This window comes from Rhinopithecus bieti, unplaced genomic scaffold, assembly GCF_001698545.2.
Source record: "Rhinopithecus bieti isolate Rb0 unplaced genomic scaffold, ASM169854v2 scaffold_11964, whole genome shotgun sequence".
In the NCBI taxonomy this organism is placed as follows: domain Eukaryota; kingdom Metazoa; phylum Chordata; class Mammalia; order Primates; family Cercopithecidae; genus Rhinopithecus; species Rhinopithecus bieti.
The window spans coordinates 4,683,259-4,705,910 of NW_016807677.1; the positions used below are offsets into that span (position 1 = coordinate 4,683,259).

The 22,652-nt window shown below is 48.2% G+C and overlaps 1 protein-coding gene across 4 annotated transcripts in view; it reads right to left on the reverse strand.

Annotated features, from left to right (window-relative positions):
- Nucleotides 1–22,652, reverse strand: part of ZBTB16 (zinc finger and BTB domain containing 16) — a 207,056-nt gene that overhangs the window by 72,149 nt on the left and 112,255 nt on the right. For all 4 annotated transcript variants that reach the window (XM_017883146.1, XM_017883148.1, XM_017883147.1 and 1 more), the window contains exon 4: nt 2,728–2,814. In XM_017883146.1, the coding sequence (XP_017738635.1) occupies nt 2,728–2,814 (87 nt within the window). The remainder of the gene's footprint in view (nt 1–2,727; nt 2,815–22,652) is intronic.

The following is a 22,652-nucleotide window of genomic DNA, read 5'->3' on the forward strand; positions in this document are numbered from 1 at the left end:
GTATTGGGGTGGGAGTTACCCGATTTTCCAGGTGTTGTGTGTCTCAGTTCCCCTGGCTAGGAAAAGGGATACCCTTCCCCCTTGCGCTTCCCAGGTGAGGCGATGCCTCGCCCTGCTTCAGCTCTCGCTGGTCAGGCTGCAGCAACTGACCAGCACCGATTGTCCGGCACTCCCTAGTGAGATGACCCCAGTACCTCAGTTGAAGATGCAGAAATCACCGGTCTTCTGTGTCGCTCGCGCTGGGAGTTGGAGACTGGAGCTGTTCCTATTCGGCCATCTTGCTCCGCCCCCCCCCAGGTATCTTTTCCACATTTTTGATAACACTTGTTATTATCTGTATTTTTTATTGTAGCCACATTGTAGTGGGTGTGAAGCAGTATCTCACTGTGGTTTTGGTTTGCATCTACCTGATGGTGAATGCAGTTGAGCATCTTTTTCATGTGCTCATTGGCTATTTGTCTATCTTTGGAGACACATCTGTTCAAAACCTTTGCCCATTATTTAATTTGATTATTTGTTTATGTTTTTTGAATTATAAGACTTCCTTCTATTTCTAGCTATAAGTTCCTCATCAAATACATGATTTGCAAATATATTCTCATCCTCCAAAGGACTCTTAGCACATGCAGAATAAAACCCAGATCTTTTACCAGGGCTGAGAGACTTGCCAGATCCTGTCCTCATCCCTCACCACTCTCTAGACATCACTCCCAGCTCTCTGGCCACCACTGCTCTGCATGTGGGTCCTTAAACCTGTCAGACTTGACCCAGCCTCGGGGCTTCTGTAAGTGCTCACTCCCTTTGCTTAGATATTCTTCCCAGAAAATTTTTGAGTGGCTTACTCCTTCTCTTTTTAAGACTCTGCCCAGATACCACCTTCTTGGAGAGGCCTTCCCTAACCATTTTATCTACAACATTTCTCCCTAAATATCCATGATATTTCTTTTCTCCCTATTATTCTCTACTCCTTATCCTTTTCTTAGTAGCACTTAGTATGTCTAAGCAGACATGACATCGTACACTTATTTGCTGATTCTGTCTCCCAGCTAGAAGCTCAGTTCCATGAAGGGCAGGAATGTCGTCTGTCTCATGCACTACTACATCTTAAATGCCTAAACAGTGCCAGGCACATTGTAGAAACTCAATAAATATCTACTACATTAAATATACCTACTACTATTTATTGAGTGCTTACTATGAGCCAAACACGCCATGAAATACTTCAAATAAAATACCTTATTTCATCCCCACAACAACCCTAATGCTAGGAGGTAGACACTAATATTACTCCACTTTTCTAACAGATGAGAAATCTATATTTAGAGAGTTTAAATAATTTATCCATGGCCCCACAAATAGGAAGTGGCAGTCAGGATTAAACTCATGCAGTCTCAGCTCTGAACTATATGGCTCTACCACACGTGTCCCCATTACCAACTCCAGCAAGTCACTTTCCCTCCTTTCAGCCTCAGTTTCCTCATCTGTGACATAAGAGTAGCCTCCGACCTTACCTTACAGTGTTACTGAGAGATTGGCCAGGTGGGATCACGTAAAGCAGTGGTCCCCAACCTTTTTGGCACCAGGGATCAGTTTTATGGAAGACAACTTTTTCACACACGGCAGGGTACAGGAGGGTGTTCCTGGGATGATTTAAGCACATTACATTTATTGTGTACTTTATTTTCTATTATTACATTATAATATATAATGAACTAATTATACAACCCACCATAATGTAGAATTAGTGGGAGCCCTGAGCTCCTGCAACTAGATGGTCCCATTTGGGGGTGACAAGAGACAGTGACAGATCATCAGGCATTAGATTCTCATAAGGAGCACACAACCTAGACCCCTTGCGTGCACAGTTCACAGTAGAGTTTGTGCTCCTATGAGAATCTAATGCTGCTGCTGCTGCTGCTGCTGCTGCTGCTCTGACGTGAGGAGGAGCTCAGGTGGTAATGTGAGCAATGAGGAGCAGCTGTAAATACAGATGAAGTTTCACTTGCTCGCCCACTGCTCGCCTCTTGCCATGCAGCCTGGTTGCTAACAGACCACCATGGACACCAGACCATGATCCCGGAGTTGGGGATCCCTGACGTAAAGCCCTGAGAACAGTGCCTGCCTCACTGTGAGTGTTAAGTGTGAACTGCTGTGACGATCTGGTGACAACAACTCTGATCACAATGATCAGATGACTTTGGTGCAGTGAAATCAATCCCCTTGAAATCAAATAAAGCTCTATCATTGTAAGTTAATATTGTTCAAATGCATCCTGTGTACAGACTGATTTTAGACAATGTCTCAGCTCTCGCAGAGGGAGGACCAGCCCACCATGGCCACAAGAGGGTTTCAGTCTCATCAGATGGGTGTGACAGATTTCCTGACCAAAGGAAGAAGATGTTTTGGTAACATCACAGACTAAGGCCTCAACAAGAGCGTACTAGATACCTACAAGAAAATGGGATCTCAGTGGCTGCTCAGAGACAGATCCTGGCCTAATCTAGGACAGCCATTATCATGGGGCCATGTCATACTTGTAAACTTCTGCTGGGCCAGCCACACAGCCAAGGGTAGCTGAACATGGCAGAAGCCCACCGTACTCACAGCTCCCCCAGGAAATTACTGGATGTTATATTTGCTAAAAAGAGGTTGCCCCCCAGACAGTTCATGTCCATGTGCTACCAACACTGTGGAAAACCTGGAGAATAGGAATCCAAGTCAACTCACCAGTATGGGTCTGCCTGTGCGTCTCCAGGGCATCCTCCTTCGAAAACTGTGCACCGCACTGATCACAAACAAAGGCTTTGGCACCCGCTGAAAGAAAGGAGAGGCAGTTACCACTAGAACAATAGTCCATTGGTGAGGGGGGAGGTCCTGGGCCACAACTGTGCAGGTGGACACTAGGGGAGGGGACTGGACACCTGCAAAAATCCTGAGTGAGGGATCATCCATGGTTCAGACCCTCCTCTAAGAGGTGAACATTCACCCAACTGAGTTCCAAATGCCCTTGTCTAGGGCTCTTCTAGAGAGAAGGAGAAACAAAATCAGAATAACCAAGATAAACAGAAATGGGCTCCAAGTTATATACCTCAAGAAGAAGAAGGATCTGAAGACCTACCTCCAGGTGATGGGAGGACAGGAGAAAAATGATACCAACGCAGGGAAATGTGTCCTGTCGCCTAAACTATACTTTATGGGAAGGTAAGAATTGCTGACATACCTCTACCTGGATGAACACAGGGACCTCTGACTCAGTGTGTCCAAAACTAAACTCACCGTCTACCCCCAACTGCTGCCTGCCTCTGACCATTTAAAACCCCTGAATGACTCCCCAGTGCCTGGAGAACAAGGTTCAAACTCCTTACTGTGACTCACAGAGCACTTCTCGGTATGCTCCTCTTTCCTGCTTCGTCTCTCACACCTCACTCTTGCTCTCTTTTCTCCAGCTACACTGAACCACGTGGGCTCCCTGGAGGAACCATATTCTTCCTCACTGCTAGGCCTGAGCACATTCTTCTGCATGTCCTCTGCCTCTGACATTCTCCCACGCTTCCCTGGCTGCTATGGTGCAGTTGGAGGTCCTATTCATCATTCATGCATCAACTTCAATACCCGGGCCCCCATGTGTAGGTGAGGCAAGGCTCCTTTATGCTCCAATAGCACCTGGTATGTTCCAGTTCTTGGCCCTTGCTGTGCTCCATTCCAAATGCCCGTGGCCCTGTCTTTCTCTCTCACCACATGGTAAGTTCCCTGGCAGAGGGACTGTGTCATCTTGTGCACAGCTGCATCTGCCTGACACACAGTGGAAACCTATTACTATACATATTTGTGGAATAAATAAGATTAATTCAGTGCAACTCAATTTAATAAACTTTCTCAGAACTGTCATTTAGAAGGCTTAAAGTGATAATGCCACCATGTCAAGATGAAACAGTACTTTTCATCATTGGCTAATAGTCTTCATGGCTCTACTATATTATCTGATCCAGGGGTCACCTGTCACAAGCCTTGGCATTTTTCCTTCAAGATGTCTCGTAGACGTACTCTTCCACGGCATTTGGTGCAGTGATTCCACTGCAGTCACCACCCCATTCAGGCCCTTGCAGCGTCACACTCAGAACACTGTAAGACGTGAGGTGGTTTCCACAACACCAGCCACCCGCAATCTACTCAACACATGCAGGTTCCTCTACGGCCACTTGATTTCTCACACTCTCTTACTCAAGAAGATACAATGCCTCCCAATGTGTACTGACTCTAAATTCCTCTACTTGGCTTCAAGGCCTTCCATAACCTGTCCTGGTTAGCCACCCACCTCCATAGGTAAGCTGTCCTCACCAGCCCTCTCTGGGTACTGCTTGACCTTCCCAGAGTCGCTGTGCTTGAGCAATGCTCAGTCCTGTTCCTCCACCTGTTCCAATCCCACTCCATTTTCAAGGCCCGAGTTTGTGGACATCAAGCTCTCCCGCCCCTTTCTGCCCTTTCCAATCTGCCACTGCACTCTGTTCCTTTCAACACATCTTAGCACTTTGTTGTTGTCATTGTTTTTGAGATAGGATCTCTGTCTGTCACCCAGGCTGGAGTGCAGTGGTACAATCATAGCTTACAGCAGCCTCAACCTCCTGGGTTCAAGCGATCCTCCCACCTCAGCCTCCTGAGTAGCTGGGACTACAGGTGCACGCCACCATGCNGTCCTGTTCCTCCACCTGTTCCAATCCCACTCCATTTTCAAGGCCCGAGTTTGTGGACATCAAGCTCTCCCGCCCCTTTCTGCCCTTTCCAATCTGCCACTGCACTCTGTTCCTTTCAACACATCTTAGCACTTTGTTGTTGTCATTGTTTTGAGATAGGATCTCTGTCTGTCACCCAGGCTGGAGTGCAGTGGTACAATCATAGCTTACAGCAGCCTCAACCTCCTGGGTTCAAGCGATCCTCCCACCTCAGCCTCCTGAGTAGCTGGGACTACAGGTGCACGCCACCATGCCTAACTAATTCCGTTTGTTTGTTTGTTTGTTTGTTATTTTTTATTTAGAGATGAGATCTCACTGTGTTTCCCAGGTTGGTCTTGAGCTCCTGGGCTTAAGTGATCCTCCCACCTTGGTCTCCCAAAGTGCTGGGGGGTTCCAGGTGTGAGCCAGTGTGTCTGGTCATCTTCGCTCTTCTTTATATATGCCTGTGTTTTAGTTTTGTATTAGAGCCTCATATGAGCCAGAACTACTTTTTACACAAATTTGTAGCCCACACTGCTGTTTTCAAATCACCTCAGATTTCCTGAGTCTTGACTATATACCAGGCATGATGCTAGATGCTTAATATGTATCATTCGTCCTAACAACCACCATTTATATAGTACATGCTATCATTATCCCCATGTAGCAGATGAGTACATTCAAGCCCAGAGAGGTTAAGCACTTTGCCCAACGCCACACAGTGGTTAACATAGTAAAGGTGAATTCAAACACAGGCAGCCTCATTTCAGAGCCTGATTTCAGAGTAATCCCCGTACCCTTCGGCCTCCCTAGGGTTCCATCTGCAAAGATGCTTTGTGGATAAGACTCCAGGGGTGGGGTCTGAGCTCCTATCTCTGAGTGAAAATTCAATTTACCTATTTTACACATCAGGGCTTTGGGGCTGGAAAAATGGCTCCACTACTTTTCTAGAAATTTGGAAACCTCTGCCTTGGAGAATCAGCACATACTGAAGGAATGTAACTCCAAATACAAGCTGTTCCAGCACAGACTTCAATACCAATAAATGCTTCTTGCAGTGAAGAATATGAGGACCTTAGAGGAAGTCTAGAATGTGGGGTCCTCTGGAGGTATCGACTTTCTCTGTCTCACTGACACCTATCTTCCCACTGATGAGCAGGATATACTCCAGTAGGTGCTCAATAAATGTGAGTAGACTGGCCAGATAAGTGGGTGACAAAGTACCCCAGGGAGGACATGAACTCGCTTTTCCTGAAAAGCTTTAAAAATAAATATTGTCATTTGCCTTAGGTGGCTGGGGTTGAATTTCACCTGGAGGCACGGAGAATCCCATGGTGACCTCTGGGTGTCCTTTCAAGCCACAGGGCACCCTCAGGCCAAGCACCTGATATACGGCTTAGAGAGCTTTGAAGAAAGAGCCAAGAAAACTTCTAGCCCCCAGTGATGGCAAAGCAGTGGTGACGTGTGTGAGCAAGGGTAGCAGCCAAGACTACCTTTCATCCATTCACACTGGAAATGCAGAAAGCACCTCCAAGAGCAGAGTGGGCTGGATGGGAAAGCTGGGGCTGGACGAAGTCACAGCTCCCTCACAGTTAGAAACTGCCCCCAGTCCCAAATCATTAGCCATCAGTGATTTTCTGTGGATCTGTAAGGAATCTGATTTTAATTGTTATTTCTTCCTTGGGTTCTATCCGCTCTCACGGCTCCGTAAAGGAGAAAGGGGAAGCAAAGGCCGGAAGAGGGAAGCACTGGCTGGGAAGGGGAGGGCACCCTGTGGGCTCCCACACTGGAGCCCTGCAGTCGGCAAGGAGCCCACCATGCCACAGGCTTCCAAGGGATGTGGTCCGGAGGGTTCTTAGAATACAGCCATCACTGTGGGCTGGAGAAGCTTCTCGCTTTAATGACTGAGAAGCAGAGAGAAAGGAAGGAGGCCAGGTAGGAAATAAAGGGCCGGATGTGTACCATCAGACAAGTGCAGAGGAAGATGAAGACAGATAAGCACACATGATCTAGTAAAAGCGGCTGCCTCGGCCCAAGCCTGACCACATCTGCTTGCCTTCAAAGTCCCACCACTCCACCCCCACCTCGCTGAAGTCACGACACTGAGCTGAGTGTGTGAAAGCCTCTGTTCTCACTGACTCTGGGCCACGTCCCTCCTTACACGTGGATAACACAAATGTCAGCTCCCACTGCTAGCCCCCACTCGCAAAGCCCCAATACTCCCACGCCCACCCGGACAGGCTCTGACTTCCCCCCAACTCTCCAGGGTGAGAGCGAAGACAGGCAGTTCCACGGACACGTGAGCGGAGCAGAGCGAGACAGACAAAATCCTCTCTCCCAAGGAGTCTTGTGCCTTTAAATTGTCTCTGTAATGGCTGGCTCAGAGGCAGAAATATTTGGCAGCCCTGAAATTAAAAGTGATAAATTTCCTCGCCAAGCTTTGATCGATAATAGAGGCCTCATCTGTTAATCAATAAGACAGTCTCTGCCTGTTTACTGTGCATATGTTGTTCACTGCTGCCTTCAGTATGATGTCAGGTTTGCATTCAAAGCAACTCAAGTGTGTATAAACCACATGGCTATTCCCAAAATGCATTACGGTGACATCATGCAGCCACTAATACATTTATAAAGCATCAATGGGAGGGGGCAAAGGAGGAGGGAAGAAGGTCATGCCAGCTGAACACAGCGGGTGTGCATGGACCTAGCAGCAGCATTTACACCCACAAAATTTTCTGGGGCTCAACCTGGAGTAGGGAGAACTCCAGGCACACAGCTCTGGGATGGCCATGACTTGCCATATCCTTCCTACAGACGGGAGCTGGTTTTTGAATGTCCAGTAACTATATGCCAAGAGGTAGATTACAGGAAATAAACAAAAGAGACAAAATCCCTGCCCTCAGGGAGCTTATGTTCAAGAGGGGAGGGTGGATTTTTAAAGAGCAAGTAAATATAAAACAGGCCAGGTGGTGATAAGTGATAAAAAGAGAAATAAATTAAGTGAAGAGGGCCAGGCACAATGGCTCATGCCTATAATCCCAGCACTTTGGGAGGCCGGGATGGGTAGATCACTTGAGCTCAGGAGTTCAAGACCAGCTTGGCCAACATGGTGCAACCCCATCTCTACTACAAATACAAAAACTGACCAGGCATGGTGGCTGATTTTAAATCCCAGCTACTCAGGAAGCTGAGGCAGGAGAATAGCTTCAGCCCGGAAGGCAGAGGTTGCAGTGAGCTGAGATCACACCATTGCACTCCAGCCTGGGAAACAGGAGTGAAACCCTATCTCAAAACAACAACAACAACAACAACAAAGCATTAAGTGAAGATAAACAGAGAGTGCCAGGGGCTGTTCTTTTACACAGGCTAGTCAGGGAGGCCTTAGCTGATGCACTGACATCTGCATACAGCAAGGCCACCACGTGACAACATCCACGCTAGGCAAGGGAAGAGGAGCAAGGAGGCCAGCTGCATGGAATGCACGGAGGTTGAGGTGGGAGACGTGGGGATGGGGCAAGTTAAGGGATAGATTGTGCGAAAGAAATTAAATAGCAGAGGGAGAATAGTGGAAGATAAAGGGCGCTAGACCCTTGCTATCCATAGCAATCACAGATCCAAGCAAACCGAGGACAACAGCAGGATCTAGAGGTGCAGGCATGAGATCCCACGCCTAACCTGGTCACTCACAACTAGTCATCACACCTCGATGAACTGATTTCCCAATCTGTAAAATGGGCGTAAGCCTATCTGTCTCCCTGAGGCTGCTGTGAGGAGCAAACAAGATAATAGACATGAATGAATACGAAACTCCTTGCAGATCACAAAACACTCTGTGGACAGCACAGGTCCTTGGTACCATTTATACCTCAGGAGGCTGCACAGTGTGGTTACGAGCTCAACATTTAGGTCAGACAGATCAGAGGTCAAATCCCAGGCAAGCTAGTCGCCAGCTGTGACCCTCAGCAAGCTGCCAATCTCAGGGAGCCTGTCGCCTCAGCTGTAAAATGGAAACAGTAAGGAGAGGTCCCTCAGAGAGTTGCGACAAGCTGGGGAAAGTGCTCCACCCCACAGCTGGTGGACAGATATACAGAATCAGTAAGTTGCAGCTACCATTTATCTCCAGTCACTTTTCCTTTAAAGAAACAGCTCCCTTCATGCAATTAAAGTATGGCTGATTTTACTGGAAGTGGATGTACAGTTATTTGGGGGCCATTTAGCTTGTGTAAAGTGAGTCTCACATTCATAAAGACATACGGCACCACACGTGCACATACGTGAACACACGCACACCCCACCTTGTTCCTCTAATTTAAAGATGAGTGATTGTTTTGTTCAGGGGAGCAGAAAAATGTGCCATCGAACCAGTAAGTCCGTATCAGCAGCTATTCACCAACCTGGCTCTGAAATCTTCTCTGGACAAGCCCCTGGAGCCCCGTTCAACTGTCCTGTATTTGGGGCTCTTTTCCATCTTCCCAGTGGACTGTAAGCTCTGTGAGAGCAGGTTCCCACCTGTCTTGGGCTTTACCATATCCCCGATGCCCTGCGCCATGCCTGGCACACAGTCTGTGCCTACTAAATGCTTGTTAAGCAAAGAAAGCCCTAGGCAGGTTCCTAGGTGCAGAACTCACCTGGGAAGGGCGCAATGGCCACTCAGGGCACTGCCAAGCTGTCTGTCCCCTAGGGGGTGGCAGAGTCCTTATTCTGCACACTCAGTTCTCTACTAACCCCTATTTAAAACTCAAGGACATGGTCTCTGGCTAGGTCTTAGGCAGTTGAGAGGAAAAGAAAGGAAAGGTTAGGAAGTGGGGCTGTCTGCTTCCTCTGGTGCGAGACCTCCCTCTCTCATCAGTATGTCTGCTACCAACCCAGTCCAATGCTCACTGTGGCAGCCAACAAACAAGCCTTCCCTCCACTACAGTCAGTGAGCCTCCTACCCCCAGGCAGTGATCTGCTGAGTGACTACTCTGTCCCCCAGGCTCTGAGTTTACCTGAGATTCCAGGTACCCAGCTGTGAAAGAGACAGGCAGACATCCTTGCCCCTGCCAGTCTCCCAGGGACCCCGCAGATGAGGGCTTCGGGATGTTCTAAGCACCGCCTTGCAAGGAGCTCCCTGATCATTTTGGGTTCTCCAGACCCCTACTCTTCTCCTCCTTTTTCCCTGACTTCCTGACACCTCCAGAAGGTTGGGGACAAAGGAAGGAGGAAGGTTCAAAGCTGGTTAAAGTTTGGTGGAAAGAGAGGACGCACATGCCAGAGGTGGGACTGAGGCCTCCGTGTGTGGGAGCAGCTCTCCCTCTGTGCCAAGGATCACCCCAACTCACAGGAATCAAAGTCGGGAACAGCCAGCAGGGCACTTTTAAAAATATAAAGCTTTCTCTAAAAGCCCAGGATCCCGATGACAATTAAAGCTGAAATCCAGTAGAAGCCATGACAAGCTCCCTGCAGCTGCCCTCTCCCCCTTGACAAAGAGCCTCTCTCCCTACCTGCCCTAACCAGAAATGAGGCTGAGGAGGTCCGGGGCATCCAGGAAGGAAGCAGAAGACATTGACTGCAATCAGATATGGGGTGGTGTCTCTCTGAAGGAAAGAAGGCAGAAGCCAATGAGTGAAGAAAAAAAAATCCAAATCCCTCCCTCTCCAAAACCTCTCCCACCCCCATGCTAATAATAAGAAGGGGGAAAAAAAGAACCACTGAAAAAACACCTAATGTTTGCCAGCATCTAATGCTGAGTGGTGTGTCCTTTTTTCAAAATTCCTTGAGATTTTAAAATAAACATCTTGAATGTTCTGATGAGATCTGCACGCCTGCTTACATAAGGAAGTACAGAGTGTACCAAAACAGCAGACCCAAAAAAAGCATAAGCTGTCAGAACAATGAGTACAGACGCGGGGCATTTTACAACAGGCCACGGTGTACAGTTTTATTTACAGTACCTCTTATCAGACGGAGAACAGCACACTGGCTGCCAATTCCAAAGGCCGGCACTGTGTGTTCTTTCCCTCAAGGAGATGTGTACTCCCGGAGAGGAGCTTGAAGGCTCTCTCTCTCTCTCTCTCTCTCTCTCTCTCTCTCTCTCTCTCTCTCTCGCTCTCTCTCTCGCTCTCTCTCTTGCTCTTTCTCCTTTATCAACAAAACAAAAAGCTGATCCAGAACCAGAGTTTCTGGAAGGTACACAGACTCAGGAAAGAGAGAAAAGGGAAAGCAGGTGAACAAATGCTGGCTGAAAGGAAAACAACCAGCCCCATCGATCCGTCCAGGATATGGTTCAAGGGTAGCTGTGGTTGACGAGGCTGTGGGGAAAGGTCCTCAGAGCCCAGCCTCACTACAGGATGGGAGGGTGAATGAACTAATGATACAGGACCGAGAAAGACACCAGGAAAGTCTCCTGGGCTGAGCAACAGAAAAATGGGAGTCACCTGGGATTGAGGACAGGTGGTTTTCAGATCTCCAAAAGCCAGTGTCCTGCCAGTGACCTGGCAAATGACTGACACCTTATGTGTGGCTAAATATCCACTCTGCAAAAGAGGAAACCCTGGAATGGGTCAGGAGGAAATGCTGAGACATCTCTATGGCCGAGAGAACATTTCTTATCCTACCTAATAAATGTGATGCTACTAGGAAGCTGCATGGTGCCCTTGTCTCTTAACTGGGATCCTGGAGTCCCTCTCTCAAGTCCCACAGGGAGCACACCTTGTCCCTTATCCCTGCAACTCAGTTCTCAGCCAGAGTGGCTTGGAAAGCTCTTTTGTTACTCCTTTTAGCACCAGCAGGTAATCCAACAGGCTTAGAAACACTGACCACAGCCAGAACACACACATGCACTCAATATTAAGCTGCACAGGAAGGTAGTGAAGAGCACGCTCTCTGGAATCAAACAAACTCTGGTTCAAGTCCCAGTTCTACCATGTCTAGCTACCACCCTGGAGATTGAATTATCTTTTCTGGGCCTGTTTCTTACCTAGAAAACTGGGCTCAAAGTGTTTATGCCACACTTTGAGGGATGATTAATGTAAATAATATATGTAAAGTGTTTAATACACTGTCTGGCATACAGTAACTGCCCAATAAATGCTGGTTGTCATTAACACCAACATCATCATTGACACGAGGAGATAAAATAATAGCAAGGTATAAGACACACACAAACGTCAAATGCATGCAAGAGATACATCACACCATTTAAAATACTCTTACCTTTCCAGCCAAAACACACCAGTAAAGACGGGGTCAGATCAGTCTTCCCCAGGAGGAGATCAGGCCCCTACCATCAGCTGCCATCATCACTCATGGCCAATGTTTAATGGTATTATTACCCTCCTACTGCCTACCCAGAAGGGAACCAGAGAATGCAAACCAGTTTGAGATGATTTATGTTTTTAAAAATACATGAGTGAATTATTTTAAATAAAATGCAAGTAAGATAGTAAATTTGTTGCAGATTTTTAAAAAATACAGGCCAGGTGCAGTAGCTTGTGCCTGCAACCCCAGCCTGGGTGACAGAGCCATACTCTGTCTCCAAAAAAAAATACGAATCTTCCTGAAGTCTAGGAGTAGTGACTCAGGGGTTCACCTTACCATTGCTTCTAATCTCTTTCTTCTCCTGGCAACTTCTATGACTGGGCAATCATGGTATGGTGGTGATCAGCACAAGGACACAAACTCTCTCTTACCACAGGAATGTCAGCCCCTGCTGTGATGAACCAGACTTCCTTCCAGACATGCCTTGCCAACTGAGAGATCTCTCAGAGGTTAATGGTCAGGCCCCTCAAAATGAAGTTTCAGGCCGGGTGCAGTGGCTCATGCCTATAATCCCAACACCTTGGGAGGCTGAGGCAGGTCCGAGAGTCGGGAGTCCGAGACCAGCCTGACCAACATGGAGAAACCCCATCTCTACTAAAAATACGAAATTAGCCCGGCGTGGTGGTGCATGCCTGTAATCCCAGCTACTCAGGAGGTGGGGGCAGAAGAATAGCTTGAACCCTGGAGGCAGAGGTTGTGGTGAGCCAAGATCGCGCCATTGCCCTCCAGCCCGGCGACAGAGCAAGTCTCTGTCTCAAAAAAAAAAAGGGGGGGGGAAATAAAAGAAGTCCCACAGCAGCTCAAAGCCAGAGACAGCTTTAGGGCTCTACTGCTCATTGATGGTATGGTACTAGCATCAACTTCACAGCCTCACTTCCCTCCTGAGAACGAAGCTATTCATCCTCACGTGACAGCTTAAACCAGAACCTGTATGAAGTACCTGGCATACAGCAGGTGCTCAAGTCACAGTTATTATCACGATTATGAAATAATTTCACTTCATCAAGCTGATGAGCTCCAGGAGGACAGACCCTGGCCACAGCCTACAGGGTATGCAGCCCACAGTATTTCCAGCCCCACAGCTCTGGGAGGAGGCCCACTCGCAATAAGTAAATGGCCTGTGTAAATGAGATACTATGTTCTCTGGGGTTCTCGTATAGATGATATTATGCTATTGGGAATGGGAGACAGGACCAGCCTTAGGTGAGGCAGGGTAGATAATTGGCTCAAGGAGGGTTCTGTTGGCCAGCACACCCAAGATTTTCCAAAGTACCAAAAGAAACTGACTTGGGGTCTTGACTGTCACTGCCTGAGCTGTGCAATGTAACCTCGATGAATCCTTTCATCTGTCCATCTTGAAATGACAAGTTTTAAACTGGGACCTCTCTAAGGAAGAAAAGATGAACAGGTGTTCATGAGAAGCTGGGCACTCATGGCAAAGAAAGGTAAACATGGCCATACCCGAGATCTCAAATGCTTACAACCCTTGGGGTTCGGAAGGTGCTGCTGAGACCAAAGGAGGGCTGGGTTCCTGGGTTCAGCCGGCAGAATCCTTCTCAAGGTGAATACTCTGCTCCATCAGGCAGGTAAAGTGGAACAGAGAGTCCAGACATTGGGAGAATCATTAGCCAGAGTCAGGCTGGGCCAGTGCGGCTGTGCCAAACGCTGACCCGAGTTCCAGGGAACACCTGGGCTTTCAAGTGTTCATAACTTTGTTTTGTTTAAGAGAGAGAGCTTTGCAAGCTTGGCATTTGTGAGAGGCTGGATAATAAAGCCAGGGACATAAGAGTAAGGGTTTCTGCCATGATTTTATGGGACATCTCCGCAACTCCTAAACACCAACAATCACCCTCCTCCCAGGTCTCTACTTGGGGATTCTCAGGAGAGAAGTTCAGAATGAAAAGAGAAGTTTCTGCTGGTCCCCAGCAGCCCCAAACTCAGCCTGTGATCTGAGCCTTCGGTCTCCTCTTACCCTCATTTATTCTGCTCCTTTCTTCTGAAGCAACTTCAGAATGCTCCGTCACAGGCCCCCACCCTAAAGGTGGCATGGAGGATTTTACGCACATTCACACACACACACACACACCCGTCTCCCCTGAGTAGGATTCACAATACTGGCTGGGAAATGGAAAAAAGAAAAGTAAGACCCCTCCAGCGTTGGTGGCAAGGATCCAAGTGCCTACTCCACCCATTTCAAGCTGATACCTGGCCCCACCCCGGTCCCCCAGCATCTCCTGCCACTCCTGCCAACTGACTTTTCATTGGCGGTATTTTAAAGGGAATAGGAGGCAGTGTTCCTCAGCCTCGACGGCGTGCTGGACCTCCCTCACTTTCTCCAGGCTTGTTCCTGCCTCCCTCATTTCCCACTGACTGAAGAGAATGCCGAGTCCTCTCACAATGTTGAGATCTCCTTGGGATCTCGATATTGATAATTCCTTCATTGCTTGGTTCTCAGAGTCCCCTGTCCTCTCCATTCTCCTAGCATCTCTCTCCAATGCCACTTGCAACTGTCTTTGTAGTGTGTATGTGTGTATTTTGTTTCTAAGACAGAACATCCTTAGGTAATATTTCAACAAATGGAAAGAAATAAAGCCTTTTAGAAGGCTCCAGATGCTGTCACAAGCGTGATAACCGTTGCACTCTTCAAGAAACCAATTGGCAGAGCTCTGCATACAAGTTGTCTGCTGACAATTGGCTGTGAGCTGTACAAGCTCTGCAGATGAGAGCTTCTCTTCTCCTGGAAAAGTCCACAAGGAAGCAGTGCCATAGACCCTGAAGACATCCAGGTCAAGCTGCAGGGAAGAGGCAGGGTTCAGTATGCATAGAAGGCTGTCCAAGCTGGGCCCTTGCTCCCATCACAGGCAGTTTAGTGGAGAACCTGGGTTTGATGTTGACAGAACTTAGATGTTAGCTCAGCTACCCACTAGCTAAATCAGGAGTGTTAGCAGCTAAACTCTCTGAGCCTTGGTTTCGTCACCTGTTAAAGAGATAATGATACATCCTTCCTATCCTAAAAGCAGGACTTCAAAGTTGCACAACAGCAGTGACACCACTCACTCAGAAGTGGGACTATAAGGGTGTTGGAAGGTTTAAATAAGATGATACACATGAAGGTGCCCAGCACAGAAAGTGGAGCTCAACAGACACACAACACCAATACCTTCACACCTTCCTTTCCAAGATCCTACAAAGGCTGCCCTGCAATGAGGAGTCACAATGCTGCTGCTGCCAGTGTTGACAGTAATCACAATAAAAATACTAATAACATGTGTTGCCCATTCATTATGATGCAAGCATTGTGCTAACTACTTTATATGCAATATGCCATTGAATTCTCCCAACAACTCTAAGATTACCCCCCATTTTATACATGTGCAAACTTTTCTTTTCTTTTTTTTTTTTTTTTTTTTTTTTTGTTGAGATAGAGTCTCATTCTGTTGCCCATGCTGGAGTGCAGTGGTGGGATTTCAGCTCACCACAACCTCCTCTCCCGGGTTCAAGTGATTCTCCTGCCTCAGTCTCCCAAGTAGCTGGGATTACAGGAACATGCCACCACACCCGGCTAATTGTTGTACTTTTAGTAGAGATGGAGTTTCACCATGTTAGCCAGGCTGGTCTCAAACTTCTGATCTCAGGTGATCCGCCTTGGCTTCCCAGAGTACTGGGATTACAGGCAGGAGCCACCATGCCTGGCCTTAAATGTGCAAACTGAGAGGTTCTAAAAAGGCTTAACTTCTCTTGCCCAAGGGTTTCATAGGCTAGTAGGCAATAAAAAAAAAAAAAAAAAAAAAAAAAAAAAAAAACCCCTCAATCAGGATGGCAGCATGGGAAGCCCACCTAACTCTCTTCTCCAAGTCCTTTGCCCATTAAGAACAACTCTCACCTCCTGGTCCAGGCATGAAACAACACTGTCTATCCGAGAAAGCCTGGGCTGGGAGCAACACAGGGTCTAGACCTGCCTCTGCTTAGATTTCAATGTATTCTAAGATCCTGCTTTTCTTGGCTTGTTTCTCCATCTACCAAGTGGAAGTCACGTTCCTTGCCCCTCCCAGCACTTAAAGCTATTATAGAGAGGAATGAGCTCAAAGGTATGAAAACATGTAGGAAGGAAAAAGTATAACCCATCTTCTAGAGTGACTTATAATAAAACTCTAGACATATACCTCCATGCTTGACTCCCTTCTTAGGCATTCTCCTTTCGACTTCTAAGCAAGCAAGATGTTCTATCATAAAAAGACAATCAGTTGCATTCGCTGAAAGTAGAAAAATGGACTCTCACATTGATGAATGATAGCAAACGACAAAGACCAATGTAGACAAGGTTTCTTGGTTAACCTTCAGTTCACCAAAAAGTCCTTTGATTACATCTTCTCTGAGCATCCTAGTTAATCAAGGCTTTGCCGAGCAGATCCTCACTCTCAGCTGTAAAGGCCTCTGCTCTTCCCCATGTCCCTCTGCTTGTGCCCCTTATAGTCTGCCCTTTACTCACTGCCCAGATTGGACTCCTTCCCCCAGAAGAGCAGGTGGATTCAATTATCTTGGGGCTGAGTGCGTAAATTTTAGAACCAGGCATCCCTCCTAGAGACTCCGGAGTTGTCAGTTACTTTAAATTCATTAATACACATATACAGGTACAGACGTGCTTCCACAGTGCTTCCACCCTTGGCGACAGCTGGGAAAGAGGCTCCACCACCTGACCCATCCGTCACAACACCCACCATCCCCATCTCAGACACGGAGCCCCAGAGACTGCCACCCTCCCTTCCCCTTCCCCGGGCCCCTCAGTGGCACCTCGAGGCTGCCAGTCTCTCCAGGCCTGCTGTGGCTTTTAGAAAACAGAGCATGTCTATTTTTAGCCCTTCTCAGCCTAATAATACTCCCCAACACCCATTCAGCTTAATCACTTTATTGAGGACAAGAAGCGGGCTCTCTAGCCCGGGTGCTTCTGATGTTAGGAAGTAGTAAAATGTTCAAACTGGTTAAAAATGACACTCATTGGCTTGCCTTTGGTGTTTCTGAAACCTTAATTGTGGCTCAGGCTGTGGATCTAAAGAGCCTTGCAGGTTTCAGAGTCTGGCTTCCTTACCCCCTGCACCATAATTGAGGTGTTACATTACAACGACGGCACTGACATTTGCAGGCTCAAAATTCAGAAGCCTTAAAATGCCACACTTTTCAAAACAGAAATATTGCCTGCCACACTTAATGCCCATTCTAAGTATGAACCACCTCCCTGCCGGAAAAAAGCCAAAGCAAAACAAAACAAAACTCGTCTTTTCTGGCTGCCCCCATGCCAAAGGTCCAGGTGGGAAACTATTTGCCATATTAAGCCCATAGTTGCTTGAAAACAGAAATGTTTGTTTGGTGTAATTAGAAGACCTGCAAGTTCGGTGTGTGCAGAAAATAGACTGTTGGCAGCTCTTCCGCGCGCACCTTTGAGACCGTGACTTCCAAAGCTTCAGGGTGAGCATCTGCAAGCGTGCAATCTGTACCACGTGAGCCATGGGCTGGGAGAAGTGGGCAGCCTGGAAAGGGGATGGAAACAACTTCGCCTCAGACCAGGGGCTTCAGGGTCAAGTGGCCCTGGGGTCACAGCACAGCTCTGTCTCTTACTTGCTAGGTGACCTTAGGCAAGTAAACTCAGTCTCCTTATCTGTAAAATGGACATCCTAACAGTACCAACTTGAAATGGGTCTTGTGAGGCTCAAATGAGATGATGAAGTAAAGCAATCTGGCACAGTACCTGGCACCTGTAGACCTCTAGACCTCCAGGAAATGTTAGCTGCCACTGTCATTATCTTTGGTTTCCTCCTTTCTACCATGGGCTCCTTCTAAGACAAAGTGTTTAGTTTTTGTCTCTTCTGCCTTGCCCAGGACAAAAAGGACATCTGGGCACTAGAATGGCTAACCATGGCCAGCTGCGTGCGGTCGCGGGACATCTTCGGACATGCAGTAGGGAACTCCCATGGACTCAGAGTGGGTAGATGGAGCTGGAACCAAAGCAGGAGCATTGAGGGGATGACTTCTCAGGTCCCATTCAGCTAAGCGAGTAAAGGTCACATCCAAGGCCTGGAAACTCACCTGGACCAGGCTCTTCTCCATTCCTGGGCAGCTTCCCCTGCTGCTCCTGTCTCTCTTTCCTTCCTTCTCAGGCAGGGTGCTTTGAAGCACCTTCATAAACGTCCTGCTCTTCAGCAGGCAGAGGCGGAATGCCTCATTAACTTAGCTAATTTTACAATTTAACCAACCACCACATTCCTGCTTCGATTCAGCCAGCCTCTGACTGTGACAAACTTTTATAATGTTGAGATGGAGGAAGGAAGCAGAGAGTCCATGCCAGAGACTGAAGATGAAGTTCCGAAAACTAAAGTGGGAGACGGAGAGTGGGAAAAAAAAATAGCTCTATGAGCTCTAGGTATGCCCCCAGAGCAGAATTCCAGGCTGTGCAGGGCTGAGCAGTAGGGAAGAAAGCCATGCCGGCCTTGTGGTGTCAGAAAGATGGAGTGCTCCCATGACAATGACTCTTCCTGTCACCTCGGGGGGCCGGGGGCTATATTGGGAAGCACAGTGACATGCTGTCCTCTGAGGGGCACGATTCAATCCTGATGGGCAGCAGGCCAGAGGTGAGGCAGGCCACCCAGAGGACGTGTTCAGCTTGGCAAAGCTGCAGGGCCCCTTCCAAAGGGTACTGAAAGGCCCTTCCCAGCCCACTGAGCCGGCTCCCAGCTCCCGATGGAGATTCTGGCCGGGGGTGGAGTTCGGTGGGAGACTGCATGTCTAGGAATGTTTCCCCATCAAGAATCCCATGGGCTAGAAAAGATCCCCAGGGTTGTCATCACAGTCCTACATACGCTGGTCCACGCTTTGCTCGGCCGGGACAGACAGGACCTCATTAGAGCCAGAGAGTATCATTCGGCCTCATTATCTATAATCAGACCCTGCTCTCGGTGGACAGATAAGTAATGAAGACAGTGCACCATGATTCTCTCTGCTCCCAGGTCAGCTTCAAAGGCTGTACCTGTCCCTCTCGAGCCTGTACTCCAGAGCGTCTGACTCCAGACCCCAAATCTCAATGAATGCAAAACTGGCCCCCCAGCAGTGCTCTCTCAGATGTGCTGGATTATGTCCATTAGGCCCCAGTGAAGGCACTGGGAGATCTGGGACATTCAGGCAAGATAGTGGCCTCCCAAAATATCTAGTCTCTGGGCCTTTATCCTGGGTTCATATTAGCAAAGGCAACTGAGGAAGTAAGACTCCAGCAAATCCAAAGTTTCAGAGAGTTCTGTCTTTACCCGGAGTTACCTTGTTACTGAAAACGACTGTGGCCTTGCATAATTACTCCAACAAAAATGCAGCCGCCAATGAGCTCCCTGTGCTCAATTAGCTTATAATAGTCAGTGAGAGAGCTGCTGAGGTTTAATCCAACTACCCCAGAAGACTTTTTATCCCAACTACCTAATGAAAAGTTTAGAATTTGCTTTTTTTTCCCCTTGTCCCAGGCAAGTGAAAGAATTCCAATCAAAATGGGACTGGTTTGGGGGAAGGAGGAGGGAGTGTGTTAACTACTGGGGAAAAGTCTGGAAGAGATGTCTTTGTCAGGTTGAATCCCGGAGAGAGCCAACAAAAGGAGCCCCTGACTACAGAGGCATCCGCCCCTCTCTCCCACTGGCTTCCATCTATGCAGTGAACAAGCACAGTCTTCACTAAAGCCATACACAGGGGCTTTACCCACGTGGACCGAGGAGGTGGGCCGGAGCACATCCTGAGACGGTCCTCGGACACTTCCTCCATTTGCCCTCCAGGGTGACCAACTCTGTCCTCAGCCTCACCCAGAGGCAGCCCTCTGACCTGTCTTCTCAACCTAGGCTTTGTGGGGTTCTAGGTACTCGTAACATAATTTTTTAGTCCATCAAGTCCTATATGAGAAATTTACAATCTTCTGGGTCTGCACCCAATGTTAAGCCTCGCTTTCACATGTGTGTTTGTTTCGTGGATGCCTCAACTTGGAGGGGCACCCTGAAGTGGCAGCTTTTCATCTTTAATGCAGTGTTTCTCAACCTCCAGGCCAAGGAGGCCCATAGCCATCTCAGGGATCGGAGGACTCCCAAGTGCAAGAAACTGGGCTCTAAGTCTCTGCTAGGTGGCTGGGGGCAGAGGAGGATGAGGAGGAAATAGGTGCCTGCCTGGCTGGTTCCAACTCACAGAAGCTCTTGCTTCCTCTTGTCCAGAAAAGTAGGCCCACTCCCACCACAGCATTCCTTCTGGATACTCCAGCAGCAAAGACCTCATCAAAATCCCATGAACCTCCTTCCCGAAGCTTTCCTCATCCCCCTGGTTCATAGGAACTTCTCCCTGCTCTAAATGCCTGCAGCGCTCAGCCTTTCCCCTTGCGGTCACAGTGAGCACACCCAGCCTTGCTCAACGCCTTCTCTTGCCAGAGGGCTCGTGTCACCCTCTCAGCCAGACCACCAGCTTCCTGCAGACAAGGACACTGGCTTCAACCTCTTTGTCCGCCCTGCCTAGCTTTGCACACCACTGGCCCTAGGTCCAGTTGCTAACTGATGAATGACTTCACAAACGATTTCCCACAAAAGAGGGCCACACGTGTGATCCAGAGTAGTCATCGAGGTTTCTCTGCTGCTCAACCTTCACCATCTGGTTCCCATTTGGCTGATGTTTCGCTCCCCAGAGAAAGCTCCAGCATCCCCAGCATGTGCCTGGGGAAGATGAGGCTGTCAGAGAACAGACATAACCAGCCTCATGTTAAATGGTCCAGCTTCACTGGACATAATCTGAAAGGTCAGGGAGGCCACAACCTTCCTGACGTGTCATACTCCAAGACGCCTGAAGTCTAAGGTGCTAGTAATAGCCCAAGTGGTCACAGCTCTCACATTTCTAGGCTGCAGCACAGGTCAGCTGCCCCTTTCACCCCACTCCAGCATCACAGGGTGTGTCTGCCAGAAGCAGAGCACCCAGTTGCATCACCACGCAGGAGGGACCACAGGCAGCTCTCTCCTCCTACCCCGCCTCTCTACGTGGCAGGGTAGTGGAAAGGAGGAATGGGGGCATGACACAGTCAAGCTCTCCCTGGGTGGGAGGGCCACACACTAACCCACAGACCCTCCTGCAATGTTCCCAGAACCCTCCTATGCCCAACCCTACGGCACTGCAGAGAACTCACAGCCACAACTCACAACCACTGAACACATGCTCCTCTGGCAGAACAGGAAGAGGCTAATAAGCCACACCTGCTCCTGGTGGCACAGGTGCAAAGCACTCAGGCAGCAGCCAATTACTATGCCACCTTCCCCACCCCCAGGACCCTTGGGCACAGGGCCTTCCTGGTCTTAGCTCCCCAGTTTGAGAGATTGGTTACCTCTACAAACAGAGAAGCAGCAGCATGCTATACTATAGTAGAAAAGCAAGATGCAGGGTGGAAGGAGAGAGAAAGAGAGGGAGATTTGAGTCCAGCTCTGCTACTTTCTAGCTTTATGATCTTAGGCAAGTTAACTCTTTATTGTCCTCATCTGCAAAACAGAATCGGCATATCTGTCTTCCAAAGTTGAAGAAAGATTGAGTTCAGATGTGCAGAACACACAGTACTGTGCCTGGAACACAGCAAGTTTCAATAAATGTCTTTCTCTCCTTCCTGCATCCAAACCACGCATCCTGAGCGCTTCACTTCTTCAACAGATATTTCCTGAGAGCCTGCTATGTGTCCGGCTGTGAGGATGCAACAGAGCATACTACTGACAAGGTCCCCGCCTTCCATCCTTGTCTTCTCATCCAGACTGCTGACTCCTGGGGCCGGAGGGAAGCAGGCAGCATCTCAGGTCTGTTCCTTACCATGTGTATGCCTGCTCACTCACACATTAGGTTATTTTTCAAATGACTGAGCTATAACCACCATTTGGGTTACCAAGCAAGTAGTATAAGGGGACACGAATCACATGTTCTCAAGAAACTTAGAGTCTAGTAGGCAAAAAAGGCCAAGCAAATAAATAGCTGTGTAACAAAGAAGATGACAGGTGCTGTAAGAGGGGGATAGATAAATGGCTAAGAGCGATCAGACGGGGGGCGGCCTCTCGTCTTGCCCAGACAGACGCATCCTAGGGCTGAGTCAGCTGACTTTTCAAAAGAGAAGAGAAAAAGGAACACTTGCTGGTGGGGCACCAGTCCTAGCATGGGAAACAGGCAGGACCCATTTAAAACAACCAGAGGCAGGTTAAAGCCTTTTCTGGCAAGTCCCAAAACTCGTGGAGCTGACCAGACAACCAGATAGAACCAATACTGTCAAAATCCTACAGATTTTTAGAAAACCATTTAGCTGTTACCGGGATGATAAAAGAATCTTGCCATTCTAAGGGAAGGTTCGGGCTCAGAGGAAGGAGGGGTTGCTGAGAGAGGAGGAGGGGGTTGGGGAGAAAAGGGAACGCCCTACAAATATAGATCAGGGTTAGGGAGAAAAACCAGACGGCCAAGGACACTTATGCATTGTAGTTGCTCTACTACCTAATTAATTCAGTAATTTCAAAAACAATTGTATTTATGTTCCATTTACCACATCAAAGGTGAAAAAAAATCCTACTGATGCTAAAATAATACCTCAAGGCATCTATTTTTAATCAGTTAAAAAAAAAAAAA